Here is a 25,047-nt window from a genome sequence, read left to right on the forward strand (position 1 = left end):
ACCGTTTCCTTCGAGGTAATTCATAATGTTCGACACAATATATGTTCTAAAATCCTGCTGCATATCGACGTTAATGATATGGACCTGTAATTTAGTGGATTACTCCTACTTCTTTTCTTGAATATTGGTGTGACCTGTGCAACTTTCCAGTCTTTGGGTACGGATCTTTCGTTGAGCGATGTTACCTGACTGTGGCACATCATGGAATAGGTGCTGTCGTCCTTTTGTTCACCAATATGATGCCGGACGGTGTGGCCGAGCGGTTCTAGGCGCTACAGTCTGGAACCGCGCGACTGCTACGGTCGCAAGTTCGAATCCTGCCTTGGGCATGGATGTGTGCGATGTCCTTAGGTTAGTTAGGTTTAAGTAGTTCTAAGTTCTAGGAGACTGATGACCCCAGAAGTTAAGTCTCATAGTGCTCAGAGCCATTTTAAACATTTGAACCAGTATGATAAATCAATGAAATGAACAGTCACATACGTCTTTTAGACGACAACGTTCCCTCTAAGAACGTGTAAGCAGTGTATCAGTACAGAAGACAGTCTGAAGCATAATTTATCCTCGACATTCACTGCGAGTCATTAATGCGCTCCTGTTGCTCACGCGCAGTTTGTCATCAAAGACAATGTCAGAGGTGGGGGTAAACACCATTCCATAAAAGGGCAGCGGATGCTCCCAACAGCTTTGGTTCTGCGGCGCTGAACAATGGAAAATGGTGCACGCGCGCGGTGCTTGTTTCCCGTCCGCAGACTATACCATCTCTGGCGTGACGTATAGGCTGCCGCGGCTAGCATCTCTGGCGGGACAAAAACATCTACGGCACGGCAAGATGGCGGTGTTGTCCGAAGCATTTCACGGCCATTGTGTGGGCGCCCGGCGTATGTGGTTCCGATCGCAGGTAGCATTCTCTGCTCCTTTTTGTGATTCTCCGCTTATTGTAGCCGCTGTCGGCGCGGAATGCATCGAATCATTCGAGGTCATCCCCTCACCCCCACCTTCTCAGCCTGGTGTCGGCGGCGTCTTTTGTTGCCAGCTCTCCGACACGGCACTAAAACCTCTGTCCGCCCCCTCCTATCGATTGAGATATAATTCAGTAGTTGTGGCTTAACGAGCGTAGGGGCCGGGACACACGCTGCCTCGAAAGTTTCTCCCTCACGGTTGATCGTTACAATTAGAATGTCTTGGTAAAGCGTTTACACACACGCAATATTTTACGGCAATGTGTGGCCACAATAGTGATGCCGTCAGCGTTGCTGCGCTGTATCTACATCTACATTTACACTCATACTCCGCAAGCCACCTGACGGTGTGTGGCGGAGGGTACTTTGAGTACCACTATCGGTTTTCCGGTCTATTCCAGTCTCATAGCCGGCCGCCACGGTCGCAGGTTCGAATCCTGCCCCGGGCATGGATGTGTGTGATGTCCTTACGCTAGTTAGGTTTAAGTAGTTCTAAGTTCTAGGGTACTGATGACCTCAGAAGTTAAGTCCCATAGTGCTCAGAGCCATTTGAACCATTTTTGAACCAGTCTCGTATTCTTCGAGGAAAGACATATTGTCGGTATGCCTCTGTGTGGGCCCTAATCTCTGATTTTATCTTCATGGTCTTTTTGCGAAACACACGTAAGAGGGAGCAATATACTGCTTGACTCCTCGGTGAATGTATGCTCTCGAAACTTCAACAAAAGCCCGTACCGAGCTACTGAGCGTCTCTCTTACAAAGTCTTCCACTGTAGTTTATCTGTCATCTCTGCAACGCTTTCGCGATTACTAAATGATCCTGTAACGAAGCGCGCTGCTCTCCGTTTGATCTTCTCTATTTCTTCTATCAACCCTATCTGCTACGGAACCCAAACGGGTGAGCAATATTCAAGCAGTGGGCGAACAAGTGTACTCTAACCTACTTCCTTTGTTTTCGGATTGCATTTCCTTAGGATTCTTCCAATGAATCTCAGTCTGGCATCTGCTTTACCGACGATTAATTTTATATGGTCATTCCATTTTAAATCACTCCTAATGCCTAGTCCCAGATAATTTATGGAATTAACTGCTTCCAGTTGCTGACCTGCTATATTGTAGCTAAATGATAAGGGATCTTTCTTTCTATGTACTCGCAGCACATTACACTTGTCTACGTTGAGATTCAATTGCCATTCCCTGCACCATGCGTCAATTCGTTGCAGGTCATCCTGCATTTCAGTACAATTTTCCATTGCTACAACCTCTCGATATACTACAGCATCATCCGCAAAAAGCCTCAGCGAACTTCCGATGTTATCCACAAGGTCATTTATGTATATTGTGAATAGCAACCGTCCTACGACACTCCCCTGCGGCACACCTGAAATCACTCTTACTTCGGAAGGCTTTTCTACATTGAGAATGACATGCTGCGTTCTGTTATCTAGGGACTCTTCAATCCAATCACACAATTGGTCTGACAGTCCATATGCTCTTTGTTCATTAAACGACTGTGGGGAACTGTATCGAACGCCTTGCGGAAGTCAAGAAACACGTCATCTACCTGGGAACCCGTGTCTATGGCAATTTGAGTCTCATGCACGAATAGCGCGAGCTGGGTTTCACACGATCGTCTTTTTCGAAACCCATGCTGATTCCTACAGAGTAGATTTCTAGTTTCCAGAAAAGACTTTATACTCGAACATAATACGTGTTCCAAAATTCCACAACTGATCGACGTTAGAGATATAGACCTATAGTTCTGCACATTTGTTCGACGTCCCTTCTTGTAGTTGCAAAACACGGCACTTTTGGGGGATGGTTGGGCTGTCGCAGTTAATTGCCAAGATATTTCTAGTTTTTTTCATCAGGGCTGTAGAATTTTCGTATTGCTGAGCAAAATCAGCTGTGTCCTTGTCTGTAGGTACATTATGTGGTCAAAAGTATCCGAACACCTGGCTGAAAAAGACTTAAAAGTCCGTGGCGCCGTCCATCGGTGAAGCTGGAATTCAATACTGTGTTGGCCCACCCTTAGACTTGATGACAGCTTCCACTCTTGCAGGTATACGTTCGATCAGGTGCTGAAATTTTTCTTAGGGAATGGCATCCCATTCTTCACGGAGTGCTGCACTGAGGAGACGTATCGAGATCGGTTGGTGAGCCCTGGCACGAAGTCGACGCTCCAAAGCATCCCAAAGGTGTTCTATAGGATTTAGGTCATGAATCTGTCCAGGCCAGTCCATTACATGGATATTATTGTCGTGTAACCACTCCACCGCAGACCCTGCATTATGAACAGGTGCTCGATCGTGTAAAAGATGCTGTCACCATCCCCGAATTGCTCTTCAGCAGTGGGAAGCAAGAAGGTGCTTGAAACAGCAGTGTAAGCATGTGCCGTGGTAATGTCACGCAAAACAACAAGGGGTGCAAGCCCACTTCGAGAAAACCACGACCACAGAATAACACCATCTTTTCCGAATTTTACTTTTGGCACTACACACGCTGGCAGATGGCGTTCATCGGGCATTCGCCATACCCACATCCTACCATCGGATCAAAAATGGTTCAAATGGCTCTGAGCACTATGGGACCTAACTTCTGAGGTTATCAGTCCCCTAGAACTTAGAGCTACTTAAACCTAACTAACCTACGGACATCACACAGATCTATGCCCGAGGCAGGATTCGAACCTGCGACCGTAGCAGTAGCGCGGTTCCAGACCGTAGCGCCTAGAACCGCTTGGCCACTCCGGCCGGCGCCTTCGGATCGCCAAATTGTGTACCGTGATTCGTCGCTCCACACAACGTTTTTCCACTGTTCAGTGGTCCAATATTTACGCTCCTTACATCAAGCAAGTCGTCGTTTGGCATTTAATGGCGTGATGTGGAGCTTATCAGCAGCCATTCGACCATGAAATCCAAGTTTTCTCGCCTCCCGATTAATTGTCATGGTACTTGCAGTGGATCTCGATGCAGTCAGGAATTCCTTTGTGATGGTCTGGACAGATGTCTGCCTGTTGCACATTACGACCCTCTTCAACTGTTGGCGGTATCTGTCAGTCAACAGACGAGGTCGGCCTGTATGCTTTTGTGGTGTACGTGTCCCATCACGTTTCCACTTCACTATCACATCGGAAACAGTGCACCTAGGGCTCAGTTCGAAGCGGGACTCGTCACTGAAGACAGTTCTGTTCCAGTCAATGATATTCCAGACCGAAGGCGTATCTAGAAACGCCCCGTATAGCCGTGAGATACCAACCTGACTGCTGTCTGCCATACGGCCTAGAAATCGAGGAGAGAAACCTTTATGTGACTACCGCATATGTGCCTTTAAGAAAAACACTGTTCAACGAAAGCACCTTTGGCTTTAGCGACCTAGGCATCTAGCTGGCGAGCAAAGAATCTGAGTTGTATTTTCAAATGCATTCTGCAGTTATTTTTAGTTTCGTATTTCATACGAATTGGAGGCTTAGTAAAGTAAATAACGTCAAAAACATAGGTAAATAAAATCCTCAAATGACCTTGATTAGTGAAGAATTAAAAACGTAATCGTGGTCGCTTTACAATCACCCTTTAACTCATTCTGAAATGTTAAAATGGCTTAAACTTCATACTTGTTAATAACATTTCACCTGATTGTATAAACTAGTACGAATGTTTAGCTGTTTTAATTTGTCAAAATTGAATTTGTATACCACCTGAAGTACACACATATATATTCGACACCTCAAAACAAACACCTCCAAATGCTTTAAACAATTATTCTGTAATAATGTTTTTTACGATGTATATTCTTTGCACTTTGCGATTATGTCTTCTCTTCTGCTATACGAACCTTGCACCCAGTAGATTTCAGACGCCATATTTGTTTACAAATGCGACAGTATACATGTGATGTGTTACGTTAGCGAAAGGAACCTGTGACCACTGGAGGTACTCTAGTTAACTTATTTTATGTTCACCATTAGACATTAGTTTAATTTTTTGTCAAAAGTAATCCTAAACCATGTTCTGAAATAGTGTCTTGTTTCTCTACTAGGCAGTGCCACAAGTGCCTCCAAAATCGTAACACAACACACACACACACATGTCATACTAGCTAATGTAAATCTACCCGAGGATGGAGGTTTAAACCTTTGAAACGCGTCGTGGATATAAATAAAACGGTGACTGGTAACAGTAAACTCGTTGTTTCATTTAATATTATTCTAATATGAGGCGACAAAGATCCGTGGAATATTTTACGTAAGCATACCGTCGCGAGAGAGTTGGTCCCCCACATTCGAGGTGCAGGCGGCAGCGACGTGCCGAAACTGGCCGCTGTGGAGGGGAGCGTGTTGGACGTGCAGCGCGCCCAGTACGGTATTTACGACCTGGAATGCCCGCCGTGCCGCCGGTCTTTTATTCCGGCTGGCAGCCCGCTGCTCAGCCGTGCCCGCCGCTCGTATAACGCCTGGAACGCATTCCGATACAACCCGCACAACACAGCGGTCTTGCGGGGAAGCCGCGGTGCCGGCATTACCAAAGCCGAACGAATTACACGGTAAGGACCTTACGTACTGCCTATCTATGATTTCCTTTATACCCACAGGATTTTAAGGTCCGTAACCGAACATCAGCTTTCTAAAGCGGCGCGACGCAACTAAATAAAAAGAAAAAACGTCGCGTCTCAAGAACAGAAGGGTTCTAGACTACTGTCGTATTTGGCGATGGACGAATGCGTAATGCAATGGAATTGTAATCGTGAAGTCGGTAGTTCGAGTATCGCTAGAAGCTCTGATTTCACCATGTCTTACCTGTGATAGAAATATTGTTGAAAAATTGATATCATAAAAGAACAATCACAAAACGCGGTTCATTACTTTCGTCAACCCTCGTTGAAGGAGCTGACCCCGCGCCGATGGAAAGAGCGGGAAGCCCCCTGACAACGGTGACTTAACAGCCGACCATGGCTGGTGGGCCCATTTGGGTAGTAGAATAATAGGAAGACGATACGTAGCCTGCATTCTGCGAGTTATAATAGGGCTTAATGTACACTACTGGCCATTAAAATTGCTACACCAAGAAGAAATGCAGATGATAAACGGGTATTCATTGGACAAATATATTAAACTAGAACTGACATGTTATTACATTTTCACGCAATTTGGGTGCATACATCCTGAGAAATCAATACCCAGAACAACCACCTCTGGCCGTAATAACGGCCTTCATACGGCTGGGCATTGAGTCAAACAGAGCTTGGATGGCGTGTACAGGTACAGCTGCCCATGCAGCTTCAACACGATACCACAGTTCATCAAGAGTAGTAACTGGCGTATTGTGATGAGCCAGTTGCTCGGCCACCATTGACCAAACGTTTTCCATTGGTGGGAGATCTGGAGAATGTGCTGGCCAGGACAGTAGTCGAACATTTTCTGTATCCAGAAAGGCCCGTACAGGACCTGCAACATGCGGTCGTGCATTGTCCTGCTGAAATGTAAGGTTTCGTAGGGATTGAATGAAGGGTAGAGCCACGGGTCGTAACACATCTGAAGTGTAACGTCCACTGTTCAAATCATCATCAATGCGAACAAGAAGTGACCGAGACGTGTAACCAGTGGCACCCCATGCCATCCTTCCGGGTGATACGCCGGTATGGCGATAACGCATACACGCTTCCAATGTGGGTACACCGTTATGTCGCCAAACACGGATGCGACCATCATGATGCTGGAAACAGAACCTGGATTCATCCGAAAAAATTACGTTTTGCCATTCATGCACCCAGGTTCGTCGTCGAGTACACCATCGTAGGGGCTCCAGCTGTGATGCAGCGTCAAGGGTAACCGCAGCCACGGTCTCCGAGCTGATAGTCCATTCTGCTGCAAACGTCGTCGAACTGTTCGTGCAGGTGGTTATTGTCTTGCAAACGTCCCCATCTGTTGACTTAGGGATCGAGACGTGGCTGCACGATCCGTTACGGCCATGCGGATAAGATGCCTGTCATCTCGACTGCTAGCGATGCGAGGCCGTTGGGATCCAGCACGGCGTTCCGTATTACACTCCTGAACCCACCGATTCCATATTCTGCTAACAGTCATTGTATCTCGACAATGCCAGCAGCAATGTCGCGATACGATAAACCGCAATCGCGATAGGTTACAATCCGACGGAACGCATTTCTCCTCCTTACACGAGGCATCACAATAACGTTTCACCAGGCTACGCCTGTCAACTGCAATTTGTGTATGAGAAATGGGTTGGAATCTTTCCTCGTGTCAGCACGTTGTAGGTGTCGCCACCGGCGCCAACCTTGTGTGAACGCTCTGAAAAGCTAATAATTTGCATATCACAGCATCTTCTTCCTGTCGGTTAAATTTCGTGTCTGTAGCACGTCACCTTCGTGGTGCAGTAATTTTAATGGCCAGTAGTGTATTATAACCACCCTTCATCTGGTGCTACATACTTCCGAAAACCTACTAGGAACTTGTCGGACCCATGCGACATAGAGTCGCCACTGTATTGCTTATCAAAGGTGGACCGGTACGCCAGTAAGTAGGTGCTCCCAGGGTTGGCTGACGAGTATAACTTGTCAGGGGAGAAGCGTATCTCAGCTTTATTATTCGCGCCGGAAGCGAGACTCGCTTCTTTACACTGACTACACGAGTCAACCCGTGCGTTGTCCCGCGCCTGCCTTTCCAGGGCGCACGTTCTGAGCGGCTGCCATTGAGTGTCGCTGCGGGACTTCTCCGGCGGTGCGTCATGGAACTGGAGAACTGCTTCCGGCACCCTCCAGTGCTCGCTTCCGGCACGAGCGCAGCTTCCGCTTCTCGCAGGGCCGGGGACGCTGTGAGGCAATCCGGTGTCCGGGAGAGAATATCTTGTGGGCTGCAGCACCTGCTGTTTCATTATGATGCACTGGTATCTTTGGATCTTTGGTACGCGTCCCAGACTGACGTGGTTAGTTACCCAGTTAGGGTATTCTTGTGGACGATAATTATCAGCCGTGCTGGTATTCAGAGGTGCAGAGAAGAATTCATACAATTCGTTAGCTGAGACCTGAAAAGCAGTTTCCGATTTCGCCTTTCCGATCCCCAGGCAACTGAGTGTCTTCCACAGACTCATGGGCGTCATATCGCTGCGTACAAGGGAGCGAGCGTGCCGTAACTTCCTATATTCTTCGAAACGCTCGGGTTTCGGATCGTCCTTTTACGGTTGATTAGTACCGCCAAGTACATGTTACAAGTTGAAACGTCCCCTTAGAAAAATTTTACACGGCTGTGCTTAAACTGAAACACAATATTTTTGGCGCAACGCAATCTGACTTTCAAACATCCTTACCAAAAAATGGCCCTGACTAACATTAACCTATACGTTTCACAAATCACTTACGTCACAAAAATCTTCGTTACTCAACCTACTGCAATACAGCGAGCGCCACTACTGCCAGCTAAATAAAAGATTCAAACTACTGAAGGCACTAACTACTGATAGGCATAGTTAGCAAATGAAAGATTTTAATAGAGAATAATCAATGTATTTACCTCACTAGTCATAATATATATAGCAGTTCATGACACCAATTCTTACAAATTTCAAAACTCCGCCATCTCTCTCCCCACGTCCACCACTGCTGGCGGCTCACCTCCAACTGCCCAACGCTACGCGCTGTTAACATCCAGCTGCCGCTGCCCAACACTACAATGGCAGACAACAATGCAAACCAGCCGCAGACTGCACATGGGACAGCCAGTGATTTTCATACAGAGCGCTACGTGGCGGCGGCGTTACCAATAAAAAAAACCTAAACATCCTACTTACAAAGTACATATAGCAAGAGCAAGCCACTAATTCTTATTTTGACCTGGTCAGTAGGTCAGGTGTTGAAGTGTGGACGTGTGGACGCAAAACGGTTAGTTTGTACTGACAGGCATATTCCACTCAGTGGTGCAGTTACGACCGTGCAGAAAACATCAGGTCGTAAAATTTGTGACATGTTTGTGGTACGGCTGTTGGATGCAGAGAAAAAAGTACCAGCACACTGACAGGTGTGCATATTAAGGTACCACACATAAAAATATCTGCTCGTATACCCGTTACACCTTGTATATTAACAGAATTTGACAATTACAAACATCCGAGAAAAACAACACTGTAAAATACTTTAAATATTCTCTTAGTTTCTTGAAAAGGTCCGTTTTCAGATGTATTTGCCGTTTTATTGATGTTCATAACAGAGCACTTCAAATATTGACGTGTTTTCATGTTTCATTTTGTTTAATGGGAATAAACTGCAAATAAAGAATCCTGAGAAAATAAGTATCAAAGAAGGCCATATGTATATGTGGCCAGAAATGCGTTCAAGTATCGGTCAAACGACGGTTTTGGAAGTTACATCCTCCGTGAGTGGTTCAAATGGCTCTGAGCACTATGGGACTTAACATCTGAGGTCGTCAGTCCCCTAGAACTTAGAACTACTTAAACCTAACTAACCTAAGGACATCACACAACACCCAGCCATCACGAGGCAGAGAAAATCCCTGACCCCGGCGGGAATCGAACCCGGGAACCCGGGCGTGGGAAGCGAGAACGCTACCGCACGACCACGAGCTGCGGACCCTCCGAGAGTGAATTGCAATTCCTGAGTATAATTTCAGTGAATCTCAGTCTGGCATCTCCGTTTCCCATTATTAGTTTCATGGGGTCGTTCCACTTTAAATCGCTCCGAACGCTACTCCGGATACGGAGTTTGAACTTAAATAGTGGCAACTATTTATTCACAAGCGATACAAAAGAGTTACATGTTTGTACCTGTTACTGTCCTTCAAAGTAGTCACCAATGTTGCGTAGATCCCGTTGCCAACGATGTGGAAGGCGTAGTATACCGTTAGCACATCCTACTCTGTTGATGCTGCGAATCTCTGGAACAGTTCTGAATCGAATGCCACGACGTGGTTCCTTCATCTTCGGAATCAAATCAAAGTCACAAGGACTTAAGTCCGGGGAGTATAGTGGACGGTACAGTACTTCCCAGTCCCATCGTCCGAACAGAGCAGCCACAACTTGCGCGGTATGCGCCCGCGCATTGTCGTGCAAAATGATGGGTAGATTGCGAAAAAAAGTGTCGCCGCTTCTTTCTCAAACCTGGACGCAGGTGATGCTCCAAAAACGAACAGTGATTCTGATGTCCCATACTCCGAGGAGCGTACTAGGCAAGGTCCTATTGGAGGTGGTTTGCCCTTTCCTTCCTGCGACCGTAATGAGCATGAATGATGATGATGATGAAAACGACGAAAGAACACCCAGTCGTCTCGAGGCAGGAAAAATCCCTGACCCCGCCGGGAATCGAACCCTAAACCCCGTGCGCAGGAAGCGAGAACGCTACCGCAACACTACGAGCTGCGGACGAACTAATACTGTGCACTGGTCGAACTCCGTTGTTCCTATTTCGAAAACACAGTGACACCATCACGTTAGACCGCTCGCTCACAAGTGACTGTGTTTCCCTCGATTGTGTTCACGCCGGTGGCGTGGGACGGGCGAGTCCATTTGCTCGGTGGGTAGGTAGGTATGTCAACAACGTGTGTTATCAGCGACAATAATAGATTCTAGAATGAGATTTTCACCCTGCAGCGGAGTATGCGCTGATATGAAACTCCCTGGAAGATTAAAACTGTGTGCCGGACCGAGACTCGATCTCGGGACCTTTGCCTTTCGCGGGCAAGTGCTCTACCAACTGAGCTACCCAAGCACGACTCACGCCCCGTCCTCACAGCTTTACTTCTGCCAGTACCTCGTCTCCTACCTTCCAAACTTTACAGAAGCTCTCCTGCGAACCTTGCAGAACTAGCACTCCTGAAAGAAAGGATATTGCGGAGACATGGCTTAGCCACAGCGTGGAGGATGTTTCCAGAATGAGATTTTCACTCTGCAGCGGGGTGTTCGCTGATGCGAAACTTCCTGACAGATTAAAACTGTGTGCCGAACCGAGACTCAAACTCTGGACATTTGCCTTTCGCGGGCAAGTGCTCTAGTAGACTCTATTGCATAGTGTCTCCACAGCAGTGTTGCCCACAATTTAAGAACCTACGTATTTAATGGATGTGAAAATTCTGCAATCGTTTAGTCATACAGTAACTGGCCTTTCTGCCTATTTAAGCAGAATGTGCTACACATGGTCGGATATAGCTAGTTTGTTTATTTTGAGAGTCAACTGGTAATCACTGCGGCATGCGTCGATCCACTGCGGATGTCCTGCATTTCGCCACAATTTTCCAGCGGTGAGGATTCTCTGTATAGTTGAGTATCATGTGCGAGATTCCTCATGGAACTTACGCCGTTATCCATTACGTCATTTATATATACCATTTTTAGGAATAAAGTGCATCATATTTTGAGAGGTGACACTATTGACAAAAGACAAAAATATCTTGCGGTCAGGTAGGACTGACGAAGGACATCGAAAAAGTTCGAAGAAAGGCAGCTCTTTTTGTATGATCGCGAAGTAGGGGAAAGAGTATCACGCATATGTCATGGGAATTGGAGTGGCAGTCATTAAAACAAAGGCGTTTTTGGTTACAGTTGGATCTTCTCACGAACTTTTCCCGAGAATGCGAAAATATTGTGTTGGCGCCTACCTGCAAAGGGAGAAACGATCATCATGATAAAATAAGAGAAATCTTTTTTTTTTCCTTTATTGAGTTTCGATTCCCCCCGCAGGGGGCGGACTGGCAGCAGCTTAGTACGTCGCTCTTCAGCCTACAGAATTTGTTTTTAAAAAAATGAAGATAATAATATATAAACAGGCGATAAAATCGGAGGCTTAAATGGTAACATGGCGGAAAATCGTGGAACTTAAAACATAGAACAAAGGGTTGATGATGTTAACAAAATATATATGAAACAGACAGGTAAAATAATAGACAGACAATTAAAAAACACGGCGACATTCTCGTTTCTGTTCGCAAGAGACATAAGATTCACACCCAGCGACAACATGATTTCTGTACGCAACGCTTTGGAAAGACGAACAACACTGAACATGCACTTGAACACTGCACTAAAAAATTGGCACAAATATGATACACCAAAGCCGAGGACAGATTTGGGGGGGGGGGGACGGAAAGATGACGGGAAAAGCAATGGTGGGGGGCGGGGGGGGGGGTGGGGGAAGGGAAGGAGAGGAAAAAAAAACGAAGTGGAGGGAAATGGGGAAGGAGCCGGTGGAGGTTCAAAAATGGCTCTGAGCCTTATGGGACTCAACTGCTGTGGTCATCAGTCCCTTAGAACTTAGAACTACTTAAACCTAACTAACCTAAGGACATCACACACATCCATGCCCGAGGCAGGATTCGAACCTACGACCGTAGCAGTCGCACGGCTCCGGACTGCGCGCCTAGAACCGCGAGACCACCGCGGCCAGCCGGTGGAGGACGTGGACCCATAAGAGGGGGGGGGGGGGGGGGGGGGCGGAATCAGAGCTCGCACGGGAGGATTTAAGAACCGTTTTTCTCCCCGCGCTGTTCGAGAGTGAAAATGTAGAGAAATAGCTTGAAGGTGGTTCGATGGACCCTCTGCCAGACACTTAACTGTGAAGTGCAGCAGAGTAATGATGCAAATGCGCCGTAATGTGCCTACCTTAAGAGCTGCGACCTTCATTACTATGACACACATCTTTTCCACTGCAAGCTCTTTGCTGTTACGGGCAACCTACAATATGCAGCAAACAAGTCGGAGCGCATTCCTATGTTATTGTGCACGGATATGGCATGCAGTAAACATCTGTGTTAGTGTTGGTGCTGTAAACCGTATTCACTCTTCTGGGTAAGTGTAGCACATACATCAGTTCTAAAGAACTAGTTTGTGTTTTGATAAGCCAGTTGCTTTTTCGTTGCAGTTTTATCTTTGCGCTTACTAGCGTAATGGAAGTCTCTTATTCCACACGAAAATATCAGACACGATCTCCAGTTACGGTCTGACAAATGGAAGCAATCGTCGAGCCCTTGTGCTGTATGCTCAAAAATATCCAGAACGCAGGATGTAATCTGCACAGTTGTTCAGCCGTTTTTTTCCCCAATGGCTAGCAGACTCTGGTACTTTTCATTACATTCGTCTCTGTTCGATTTACTCTCAATCCATATTCTGTACTCATTAGACTGTTTATTCCGTTCAGCAGATCATGTAATTCTTCTTCACTTTCACTCGAGATGGCAAAGTCATCAGCGAATCATATCTTTGATATCCTTTCACCTTGAATTTTAATTTCACTCCTGAACCTTACTTTTATTGCATCATTGCTTCTTGAATGTACAGATTGAACAGTAGAGGTGAAAGGCTACATCCCTGTCTTACACGCTCTTTAATCCGAGATCTTCATTCTTGGTCGTCCACTCTTAAAAAAAAAAAAGAAAAAGAAAAAAAAAATGTTGAGATGTGTGTGAAAACTTATGGGACTTGACTGCTAACGTCATCAGTCCCTAAGCTTACGCACTACTTAACCTAAATTATCCTAAGGACAAACACACACACACACACACATGCCCGAGGGAAGACTCGGACCTCCGTCCACTCTTATTATTCCCTCTTGGCTCTTGTACGTATTGTATATTATTCGTCTCTTCTTATAACGTACCCTCATTTTTCTCAAAATTTCGAGCACCTTGCACCATTTTACACTGCCGAACGGGTCGTCAAATCCTATGAACGTGTCTTGATTTTTCTTTAGTGTTGCTTCCATTATCAACCGCAGAATTGCGTCTCTAGTAGCAATAATGACAACAGGAAGAAACTTAACATCAGAATTGATGGTCACGAAGTAGATGAAGTTAAAGAATTCTGCTACCCTGGCAACAAAATAACCAATGACGGATGGAGCAAGGAGGACATCAAAAGCAGACTAGCACTGCCATAAAGGGCATTCCTGGTCATGAGAAGTCTACTAATATCAAACATAGGCCTTATTCAGAGGAATAACTTTCTGAGAATGTACGTTGGCAGGACAGCATTGTATGGTAGTGAAGTATGGGCGGTGGGAAAACCGGATCAGGAGAGAATCGAAGCAATTGCGATGCGGTGCTACAGACAAATGTTGGAAATATGATGGACTGATAAGGTAATGAATGAGGAGTTTCCGCGCAGAATCTGAAAGAATTATGTGGAAAATAATAATGGACAGGATGCTAGGACTTCTATTAAGACATCGGGGAATGACTTACATGGTTCTAGAGGAAGCTACAGAGGGCAAAAACTGTAAAAGAATACAGAGATTGGAATACACCCAACAAAGAATTGAGGACGTAGGTTCCAAGTGCTACTCTGAGATGAAGAGACGGGACGCATCAAGCCAGTCAGAAAAAAAAAAAAAAAAAAACAGATTCTGGGTCTGTATTGCAACAATGGCTGATCGTGACAGATTTCGGACTATTCGTACTCCAGTCGCGGAGGAAAGACAAAAGACTGGAGAAAGATCTTGGAACTTGTGTACGTACAATTTCAGCATCTATCAGGGTTAGTCATCCTCTATGGGCTATCCCGCAACACAGCGGCCAGCGATGTAGCAACCTACCAACTTTCGTTTCTGTCGCACAACTCCTTTTTTGTAATGCGATTTTTTTTTCCATGAGTGTAATTAGGGCCGGCCGAAGAGGCCGAGCGGTTCTAGGCGCTTCAGTCTGGAACCGCGGGACCGCTACGGTCGCAGGTTCGAATCTTGCCTCGGGCATGGATGTGTGTGATGTCCTTAGGTTAGTTAGGTTTAAATAGTTCTGTTCTCGGGGACTGATGACCTCAGATGTTAAGTCTCGTAGTTCTCAGAGCCATTTGAACCATTTTTGTGTAATTGGGGACATAGGATGCAAGTGTCGGCAAGGAGAGCTGATTTTTTTTGTTGTGTTGGTCCATAGTACGACCTCCTAAATATGGAACATTTTTTAACTGTATTTTGTGAACAGTAATGGTGCTATGACACGCCCTTGGAGTACGCCCGAAGTTGTTCATAAATAACGACTTGCTGTGTTCTGTTTGCTAGGAACTGTTGAGAAAACTGGTATTATAGTACGCTTGCATTTCGTTCAGTAGATGGCATTGCGGAACTAGGCCGAACGCTTTTTCTGGAGTCAAGGAACACACGGCGTCTATCTGGACATGTGCGTCTACTGCCTCATGAGACTCGTGTGCGAACAGAGAGGGCCGGGTTTGAGGCAGTCGTTGTTTGCGGAACATATGTCGACTGGTAGCTATTAGTGACAAAACTGTTTACACAGTCAGTGGTTAGCGACAGAACATTTGCTAATCCTGTGCACCGAAAGAGCAATGTTGTTACTTATTCGGAAGTTGTCCAGCCACTCTGAGTTTAAAAAATAGTGAAGTAGAATACATGATGTCCAGCCAGTGGTCACTTCGCACATTTTCCACAACGCGCGTGTCGTAGTAGGTGGGTGTACGAAGACAGTTTCACCCACACGATTTCGTGTTCGTAACACGTTTAAACATATCCTTTTTTTCTTTTTTTTTTTAATAGTTCGCCTGCTTAGCTGGGCCCCGTAACGGTAGCTCAGCGTGTTCAGAGGGTCAGCTGTCCTCTGTAACAAACAAACAAACAAACAAACAAACAAACAAAAACCAACTGAGTCAACGGCTCAACACTCAACTTGAACTGGAGTCTTGGGACATCCGCACCGAACTAATGCAACGAAAAAAATCTAACAAAATGAGAACAATAAAAAAAGGTGATAACGTGCTCGCCTCCCATGCAAACGGGCCCGAGTTCGATTCCCGGTCGGGCTGGGGATTTTCTCCGCTCGGGGTCTGAGTGTTTTGTGTTCCTCATCGTCATTTCATCCTCATCAGGTGCGCGCAAGTCGCTCAACGTGGCGTCGGCTGCAATAAGACTTGCAATTGGCGGCCGAACTTCCCCGGACGAGGCGTCCAGGACAACGATGCCATACTCTCATTTAATTTTTTTTAAAATAACATCCTCCTCCTTAGTAATTCAGTGACTAAAAATGTTAGGAAGGTATTGATAACCTCATTCCGTCGAGGCGAAGAAATCGGAACAGTTCATTGCAGACACCTTTCGTGCGAAAGAACTGACGCTCGAAAAACAAATATTTCGTCTTGGTAGCAAAATGGACTCTGAGTTAAAATGTGAAACGACAGCGAAAATCTGATACAGGAATTCGATGTTCATTTTTCGCAAATTGTGTCGCGTGTGTACGTGGCGATAGATAAGGCAAACGTGCCAGTTTCGCGAAGCTAGTTTTCAATCGCACGCTCAGAAGAAATGTGTGTTCTGGTCACAAATTTTGTTGGGAGAAACAACCAAACAATCTTGGAACCAGTACTGCGCGAGTATCAACTGCCTCCCGTATTCTTGACGATCGGCAGTAGAATTTCCGTTGCAAAACCTGTGATGAAATACCATGTCTGCATTTTTAGTACCACGCTCAGAAGAAATGTGTGTTCTGGTCACAAATTTTGTTGGGAGAAACAACCAAACAATCTTAGAACCAGTACTGCGCGAGTATCAACTGCCTCCCGTATTCTTGACGATCGGCAGTAGAATTTCCGTTGCAAAACCTGTGATGAAATACTATGTCTGCATTTTTAGTATATGTAGAGGAGCGCGGCGTTAAGTACTTGTATTATCACAGACAGACACTTTGAAACGAGTCTGGTTTATTTACGGCAACTTAGTCGCCTGTGCTAATCATTCGCATGGCACCGTCAATTCTGAAGTATTTACAGTTATTCGCGAATGACATGTATTTATCTGCCACAGTCCATATGTCCTAAATAGTGATCTTGACTGTTGTCCCACCTGGGGTGCTTTTTAACCATTTCAGTACCAGTGGTTTCTGCTTGAAACCACCGTTTCACTATATTTATTTTGAAGTAGCCGTGCCTTTAGCATGAAAGCTCTGGTGTTGTTGGACACACACATCTCGTGGTGCACTGAGGTCCTTCTACCAATGTAGTGTGTTGTAGCAGTTACTTATGACGTTCGAAGCAACAGTCGACGCGGAGATTGTGTTAAGTGATTCCAGGAGACTGTGGCAAGCAGGTTTCTAATAGTGTCCATATTGAGAAGATCAATGACAGTGGAAGTAAGTACGAGGAGCGTTCAGTAAGTAACGCGATAAATTTTTTTCTGAAAGGAGGTTGATTTTATTCAGGATTCTTTACACCATATTATTCCCCACTCTTTTGGCTGTAAAACCCTATTTTTCAACATAATGCCCGTTCAATGCGTCGGCCTTACGGCACATTACTGATAGGGCCTATGTGCCAAAATGGTACCACTCTATTGATCGACATTTTGCTGCATCAGTAAACCCCCTCCCCCCCCCCCCCCCCTCATCTTCCTCGGAGTGCATCCTTCGTTGGGCTTAACAGACGTAAGTCGGAAGGGGCGACGTCCAGATAATAGGATGGATGAAGATGAACAATCCAGTGATAATACAGCTATCGTGTGAGCCCCAACTCGCTTTATTTGTTCATGAGACTCAGAAAATATTAGATACAGGCTCCCAGGTAGGTGCCATTTTCCTTGACTTCCGGAAGACGTGTGATACAGTTCCGCACTACAGCCTGATAAACAAAGTAAGAGCCTACGGAATATCAGACCAGCTGTGTGGCTGGATTGAAGAGTTTTTAGCAAACAGAACACCATGTTGTTCTCGATGGAGTGACGTCTACAGACGTTAAAGTAACCTCTGGCGTGCCACAGGGGAGTGTTATGGGAGCATTGCTTTCCACAATATATATAAATGACCTAGTAGATAGTGTCGGAAGTTCCATGCGGCTTTTCGCGGATGATGCTGTAGTATACAGAGAAGTTGCAGCATTAGAAAATTGTAGCGAAATGCAGGAAGATCTGCAGTGCATAGGCACTTGGTGCAGGGAGTGGCAACTGACCCTTAACATAGACAAATGTAATGTATTGCGAATACATAGAAAGAAGGATCCTTTATTGTATGATTGTATGATAGCGGAACAAACACTGGTAGCAGTTACTTCTGTAAAATATCTGGGAGTATGCGCACGGAACGATTTGAAGTGGAATGATCATATAAAATTAATTGTTGGTAAGTCGGGTACCAGGTTGAGATTCATTGGGAGAGTCCTTAGAAAATGTAGTCCATCACCAAAGGAGGTGGCTTACAAAACACTCGTTCGACATATACTTGAGTATTGCTCATCAGTGTGGGATCCGTACCAGGTCGGGTTTACAGAGGAGGTAGAGAAGATCCAAAGAAGAGCGGCGCGTTTCGTCACGGGGTTATTTGTATAAGTCTTCATATCTCCTTTTAATCCACCTATTGTTTTTCTCAGGACCTAGAATTTTTCTTAGTATTTTTCTCTCCCTTTTTTCTAGTTCTCTTAATTCGCCTTTCTTATTCAATTTTAGGCACTCTGATCCATACGTTGCTTGTGTCCTAGTAACTAAATTATAATGTTTAATCTTCGCTTGTATGGATATTGATTTCTTATTGTAGTAGCTTTGTGTTAATTTATATGCAAATTCTAACTTTTTTATTCTTTCTTTATTTGTTGTGTTATCCAGTCCATTGGCGTGGGTCTACTCCCCCATGTATTTGAATCTATCAACTCTTCTGTATTATCTTTGTATTCTATATACTCGGTTCTTTCATAGGATATTTTTAGTCCAGTCTTTACAGCAATCTCGTGTAACAGATCGAGCATAACTGTTGCGTCTGTTCGGTTTTCAGTCATCAGTGCCATATCATCCCCAAAGGCTAAACATTTCACTTCAAATTTGTTCTTTCCTTGGCTCATGCTCATACCCTTTCTGCCTCTGTTTTTAATGTGCTTTCCCATGTTTTTACTGTTTTATCTAAAATCAAGTTAAAGAGAATTGGGGACAGTCCGTCTCCTTGTCGAACTCCTGTTTTGATTTTGAATGGTCCAGAAATTTCGCCTTGAAACTTAATTCTTGATGTTGTATCTGTGAGCGTTTGTTCAACAACTCTTCAGGTGTTTTCATCTATCCCTGATTCATAAAGTATCTGGAATAGTGTTTGTATGTCAACTGAGTCGTAGGCCTTCTTCAAGTCTATGAAAGTAGCTACTGTATTTTTATTTTGTATAGCTCTCACTCTCAAACTTATTTTTAAATTAAGAATCAGTTCTGTACATTATCTACCTTTTCTAAATCCTGCTTGATAGTCTCCTATATTAAGTCCTGCTTGTTCCTCTATTCTATTTAAAAGTGCTTTAGAAAGTATTTTGTATGTCACTGGTAACAAGGATATGCCCCTGTAGTTGTTGGTGTATGTTTTATCTTCTTTTTTATGGAGAGTATTGATCAGTGCTCGTTTCCAGTCACTGGGTATGATTCCTTTTATCCAAATGTCTTTAAATTCTTTGTGAATTTTCTGTCATGCGGATAAGCCCCCTAGTTTCCACATTTCGGCTACCATCCCATCCTCACGTGGTGCTTTGTTATTCTTCAATGCTTTGATAATCTTTTCTTTGCTGTGACAATAAAGGTTAGTTTCGTGAAAAATTTAAAAAATATATTCGTAAGTGAAAGAACCACCTTAAAAGTATTTAATGTTAACTTTTTGCTAATTTCTTCTCGTATTCGTCCCCTACTGTGATAACAAAGATACTTTCCCAAAAAAAATTTAAAGTTATGTTTTTTCATGTTGCTGTTCTCAAAGTTTTTAAGATGTAACAGATCTGGCACCACATTGCTGACGGCTTATTTTGTTGTGTTGGCAGGAATGCGGCCAGCATGGCGGTGTCGCAGGTGCTGTGGCGGCTGTCCGCCGCGCCTCTGCTGTTGGCAGCACTGACCGTCGTCCGCGCTGCAGGTGAGAGAGTAGCGAGCGCCAGTTCAGTTGTTCAATTGGCGTTCAAGATATGGTTACGAAAACTACGGGAGGATGAAATTTTAGAAAAGAAGCAGACCAAAACAGGCCCACTACATTTCAAATGCAAATTTTTAATTAGATCACATGTTTCGATCACTCTGGATCATCTTCAGAATTAAGTAGTTGCGCAGCAAACCGTCTTGTGTACTCAGGACCTTATATCGGAATGCTATAATGGGTTTGAAGACACACATATGTGTTGTTACCAAACGTCATTACTGTTCCAAAAATTTTGTGTGAAATCTTATGGAACTTAACTTCTAAGGTCATCAGTCCCTAAGCTTACACACTACTTCACCTAAATTATCATAAGGACAAACACACACACCCATGCCCGAGGGAGGACTCGAACCTCCGCCGGGATCAGCCGCACAGTCCATGACTGCAGCGCCCCAGACCGCTCGGCTAATCCCGCGCGGCCGTCATTACTGACTTGGCCATTACACCTAAACATTTTTTCACTGTTGCAGCAACTTGTGGGCACAAACGTACTCTTGAGTGCGCCATTTGAGTGGGCACCTTTCCTGAACAGTTTCTCCTCTTCTAAAGATTGGTAAACAGTCACCACAGCTGTACTGGTAGTAGCCGGCCGCTGTGGCCGAGCGGTTCTAGGCGCTTCAATCTGGAACCACGCGGCGGCTGCGGTCGCAGGTTAGAATCCTGCCTCGGGCATGGGTGTGTGTGATGTCCTTAGGTTAGTTAGGTTCAAGTAGTTCTAAGGTCTAGGGGACTGATGACCTCAGATGTTAAGTCCCATAGTGCTCAGAGCCGTTTGAACCATTTTGTACTGGTAGTAAGGCTGAAGTTGCGGGATTTGCACTTCTTGTCTTCTTTTGTGTCATCAGTCTTCCCTATGGTTTGATGTGCCCATCAGGAGTTTCTCTAATGTGCCAGCATCATCTCACCCAACCCTCAATTATTAGTCCGATGTATTCCAATCTTTATCTTCCGCTAGAATGGGGTATGGATTGTGGGAAGATTCCCTGATTAAATACCTTTGTACTTGCTGTCATTAGTCTAATATTGTCTTCGCCAGAAGAGAGAAATATAAAAATGCGAGACTAAGAACGAAGTTCCATAAAAACAGGGTAGAACTGCCGGATGTCAGTAACGTCCTGCCACGATATTTCGGCGCAGAGTCTTCAGGTGAGTGCCACTGTAGTAGTACTGGCGAGTCAGTCTTGATGTGGTTTCACTGTTCACAAAGCTGCCTCTGGTGGACTCACTACACCTCATTGGCAATGTGTTTGGTGCAGACATCACAGCGTTGTTTGAGCACACTCTCCCCTCTACATATTTTATATTTAACAACTAATTTTACGAACAATCTGACGGTGTCGCCATGGGGAGTCCTTTGTCTCCCCTGGTGGCCAATCTTTTTATGGAGGATTTTGAGGAGAGAGTACTCGACTCTGCCACTTATAAACCGACCATATTTTGGCGGTGCGTTGGTGACACTTTTATAGTGTGGCCTCATGGTCTGGGCCGCCTCCAAGAATTTTTACATCACATGAATTCCATACATGAAAACAAAGTTTACCGTGGAGATAGAGAAAGATGGTTGTCTGCCATTTTTAGACGTCTTGGTGCGACGGAAGAGTGATGGCACACTTGGTCACACGGTGTACAGAAAGCCCACTCACACAGACCTGTATCTACAAGCTAGTAGTTGCCACCATCCAGCACAAACAATGGACCAATGGACGTTGTCAAAACCTTGGTCCATCGTGCCCATACTATCTCTGACGCCGACAGTCTTCAAGCGGAACTGGAACACCTGAAAAAAAGTATTTTTGAAGAATGACTTTTCACCTAGGCAAGTGAACAGAGTGATGAAGACCTACAAACGACGGAACAAGGAAGAGGAAGAGGCCTTCAGGTCGACTGTTTATCTACAATTTATTGGGAATATTTCTTCGCAGATAGGCAGAATACTGAGGAAGTATCAAGTGAGAGTGATCTTTCGCCCTCCTTCCAAAATTTCATCACTGGTGGGATCCGTTACAGACGACCTGGGCCTGCGTAAATCAGGTGTTTACAAAATTCCGTGTGAATGCGGCAAATCATATATAGGGCAAACAACACGAACTGTTCAGGAACGCATTGTCGAACACCAACGGCATACTCGCCTTCTCCAACTCACCAAGTCCGCAATCGCCGAACATTGTATTTCCACAGACCATCCCATGAATTACAACGACACAAAAATTTTGGCCCATACATCAAACTTTTGGAGCTCGATTATCAATGAATCTGTGGAAATAAGATTGTCTGACAACGAGACTCTCATCAATCGAGATAGCGGTTATCAGCTAAACTCTGCTTGGAATCCTGTTATAGACGTAGTTATCTGCATAAAGATGGAAATCGCCCTGACACCGATACGCCAGGCTTTCACAGTGGAGGGCGCGACGCGCAGCGCACGGAGTTGTTATGAACACGCACGCTGATCAGCGCATGCGCAGTGTCACCTCAGTTTGGCTTTAAATAGCGGAGCTCAGCGCGCACTCGACAGTACTGCTACAGTGGCACTCAGCGGAAGACTCTGCGCCCAAATATCGTGGCAGGACGTTACTGATATCTGGCAGTTCTCCCGTGTTTTTATGAAACAATCAGTACGCCGGGAAAGCTTTAAACATCACATCAACAACAAAGTGCTCGGATTAATAAAAGGTGTAAGGCGGTCTTTCGCCCCCTACAGTTCACTCTATAAGATGTCCCAGAAATGTGTCAAGCTCCGATGGGTTGCAGTGGGTGTCTGGAGGAACAAGTCGAGGATAGGAACCCGAGCCGAGAAACGTCATCCAACGACGCTACAGAGCGTAGAAGTTATAGGCGGCGGCGCCTCCCACTAGGCAACCCCATCGCCAGCAAACGTGACTTTCTACACTGACGGACCCTATTCAAAACGGCTTACAATGTTGTTTGTTATTCTGCGATTGCGATTGATTGCCACCATCACCGGTGAAGAAGATGCAGCAAAGAGCTGCGTAGGCAGGCCTTGTCCGATGTGAATGCACTGCTGTTTTCCCTAGGTAGATGAAGACACGGGTTTCCATCCACAGTTTCTTTTCCTCCTGGAACCCTCTAAAATCTTCTACAGTTTTCAGTATGCAGGAGAATAACACCAATTAGTGCCATACTAGTGTAGCATCCATGCTGTCCCAGGTATTGATGATCTGGTAGACATTTGGGACAATCTTCTGCCTATAGAAGCGGCTATTCGTGATATTTGCGTAGGAAAGTGGAAAGCAGTCAAGTATCGTAAAATATGTTAAATATCAAAATACCTGGCATGCAACGAATACAGACTATTTAAGAGAATCTGAAGAGTGATATAGTAACAGAAATCAAAAAGAGGTTGCTGTCAACAGGGATTGTTAACGATATTAGCCAATCTACATCCCTCAATTCTGTGGTTTAGATTCTAGAACATACATTTTTAAGATGCTTTAGCATGTTCGAAGGAAACCAAAACTATCAAGGATTCAGTTGCAGCTTCAAACGACTGCCAGCGAGACTCGGCAACACGTTATGGGAAAACAGAGAAACCAAATTTTATTTATGGCCTGAACATTATACTCGTAAAATAGTACAAGAAAAAGAGCAATTTGCACTGCGGTTATTAGCTGAATAATCGCCTTCTAGACGTTAAACAAGATATACACACATCAAAAGAAGTTTTGCATCACCCCGGTCCCCAGAAGTCATGAAATAGACGTTGACTGTGGATATTGTATCACAGACACAGTCTCTTTGACTCTTCAGAGATGCAACTAAACCCGTCCAGAGATGTAAACAACCATGCAAGAGCAGCGCCTATTAGAGTCGGGGGTTCGACAGCCGATCAGTTCCAGTTATTCCACAAGGAAGGAAGTGCACGGCTCGTATTGTCTGCCGTTCAACCAAGCCTGGACGGTCATTACCACGGTTCAATCACGTCTGCATTGTTATTTTGTGCCAGGAGGTCTTTCAACAGGGGAAGTATCCAGGTGTCTCGTAGTGAACCAAAGCGACGTTATTCGGAGGTGGAGGAGATACAGAGAGACAGGAAGTGTCGATGACATGCCTCTCTCATGCCTCCCAAGGGCTACTACTGCAGAGGATGACAGCTACCTGCGGATTATGTCTCGGAGGAACCCTGACAGCAACGCCACCATGTTGAATAATGCTTTTCGCGCAGCCACAGGACGTCGTGTTACGACTCAAACTGTGCGCAATAGGCTGTATGGTGTGCAGCTTCACTCCTGACGTCCGTGGTGAGGTCTATCTTTGCAACCACGACACCATGCAGCGCGGTACAGATGGGCCCAACAACATTTCGAATGGACCACTCAAGATTGGCATCACGTTCTCTTCACCGATCAGTGTCGCATATGCCTTCAACCAGAGAATCGTCGGAGACATGTTTGAAGGCAACCCGGTCAGGCTGAACGCCTTGGACACACTGTCCAGCGAGAACAGCAAGGTGGAGGTTCCCTCCTGTTTCGCGGTGGCATTATGTGGGGCCGACGTACGCCGCTGGTGGTCATGGAAGGCGCCGTAACGGCTGTACGATATGTGAATGCCATCCTCCGACCGATAGTGGAACCATATCGGCACCATACTGACGAGGCATTCGTCTTCATGGACGACAATTCGCGCCCCCATCTTGTGAATGCCTACCTTCAGGTAACGACATCGCTCGACTAGAGCGGCAGCGTGTTCTCCAGATATGAATCCTATCGAACATGCTTGGGATGGATTGAAAAGGGCTGTTTATGGAACGATGTGACCCACCAACCACTCTGAGGGATCTACGTCGAATCGCCGTTGAGAAGTGGGACAATCTGGACCAACAGTGCCTTGATGAACTTGTGGATAGTATGCCAGACGAATACAGGCATGCATCAATGCAAGAGGACGTGCTACTGGGTATTAAAAGTACCGGTGTGTACAGCTATCTGTACCACCACCTCTGAAGGTCTAGCTGTATAGTAGTACAACATGCAATGCGTGGTTTTCATGGACAATAAAAAGGGCGGAAATGATGTTTATGTTGATCCAATTTTCTGTACAGGTTCCGGAACTGAGACGATGCAAGTCATTTTTGACGTGTGTATTATAAGTATGCAGTCACCGGGTACTACCTATCCAAAGCTACAAAGGGTGCGCTGAAGTATTTCAGCTGTATGGCCAAAACACGGTTCCGAGTAGCAGGGTATGTCAACA

At 45.3% G+C, this 25,047-nt stretch overlaps 1 protein-coding gene across 4 annotated transcripts in view; it reads left to right on the forward strand.

Moving 5' to 3' along the window:
- LOC126291818 (interference hedgehog) overlaps window positions 1-25,047 on the forward strand; it is a 505,061-nt gene that overhangs the window by 370,801 nt on the left and 109,213 nt on the right. For all 4 annotated transcript variants that reach the window (XM_049985520.1, XM_049985517.1, XM_049985519.1 and 1 more), the window contains exon 2: window positions 19,685-19,776. In XM_049985520.1, coding sequence (XP_049841477.1) covers window positions 19,698-19,776 — 79 coding nt within the window. In that variant the 5' untranslated portion in view covers window positions 19,685-19,697. The remainder of the gene's footprint in view (window positions 1-19,684; window positions 19,777-25,047) is intronic.

The sequence above is a fragment of the Schistocerca gregaria genome, chromosome 9 (assembly GCF_023897955.1).
Source record: "Schistocerca gregaria isolate iqSchGreg1 chromosome 9, iqSchGreg1.2, whole genome shotgun sequence".
Lineage (NCBI taxonomy): Eukaryota > Metazoa > Arthropoda > Insecta > Orthoptera > Acrididae > Schistocerca > Schistocerca gregaria.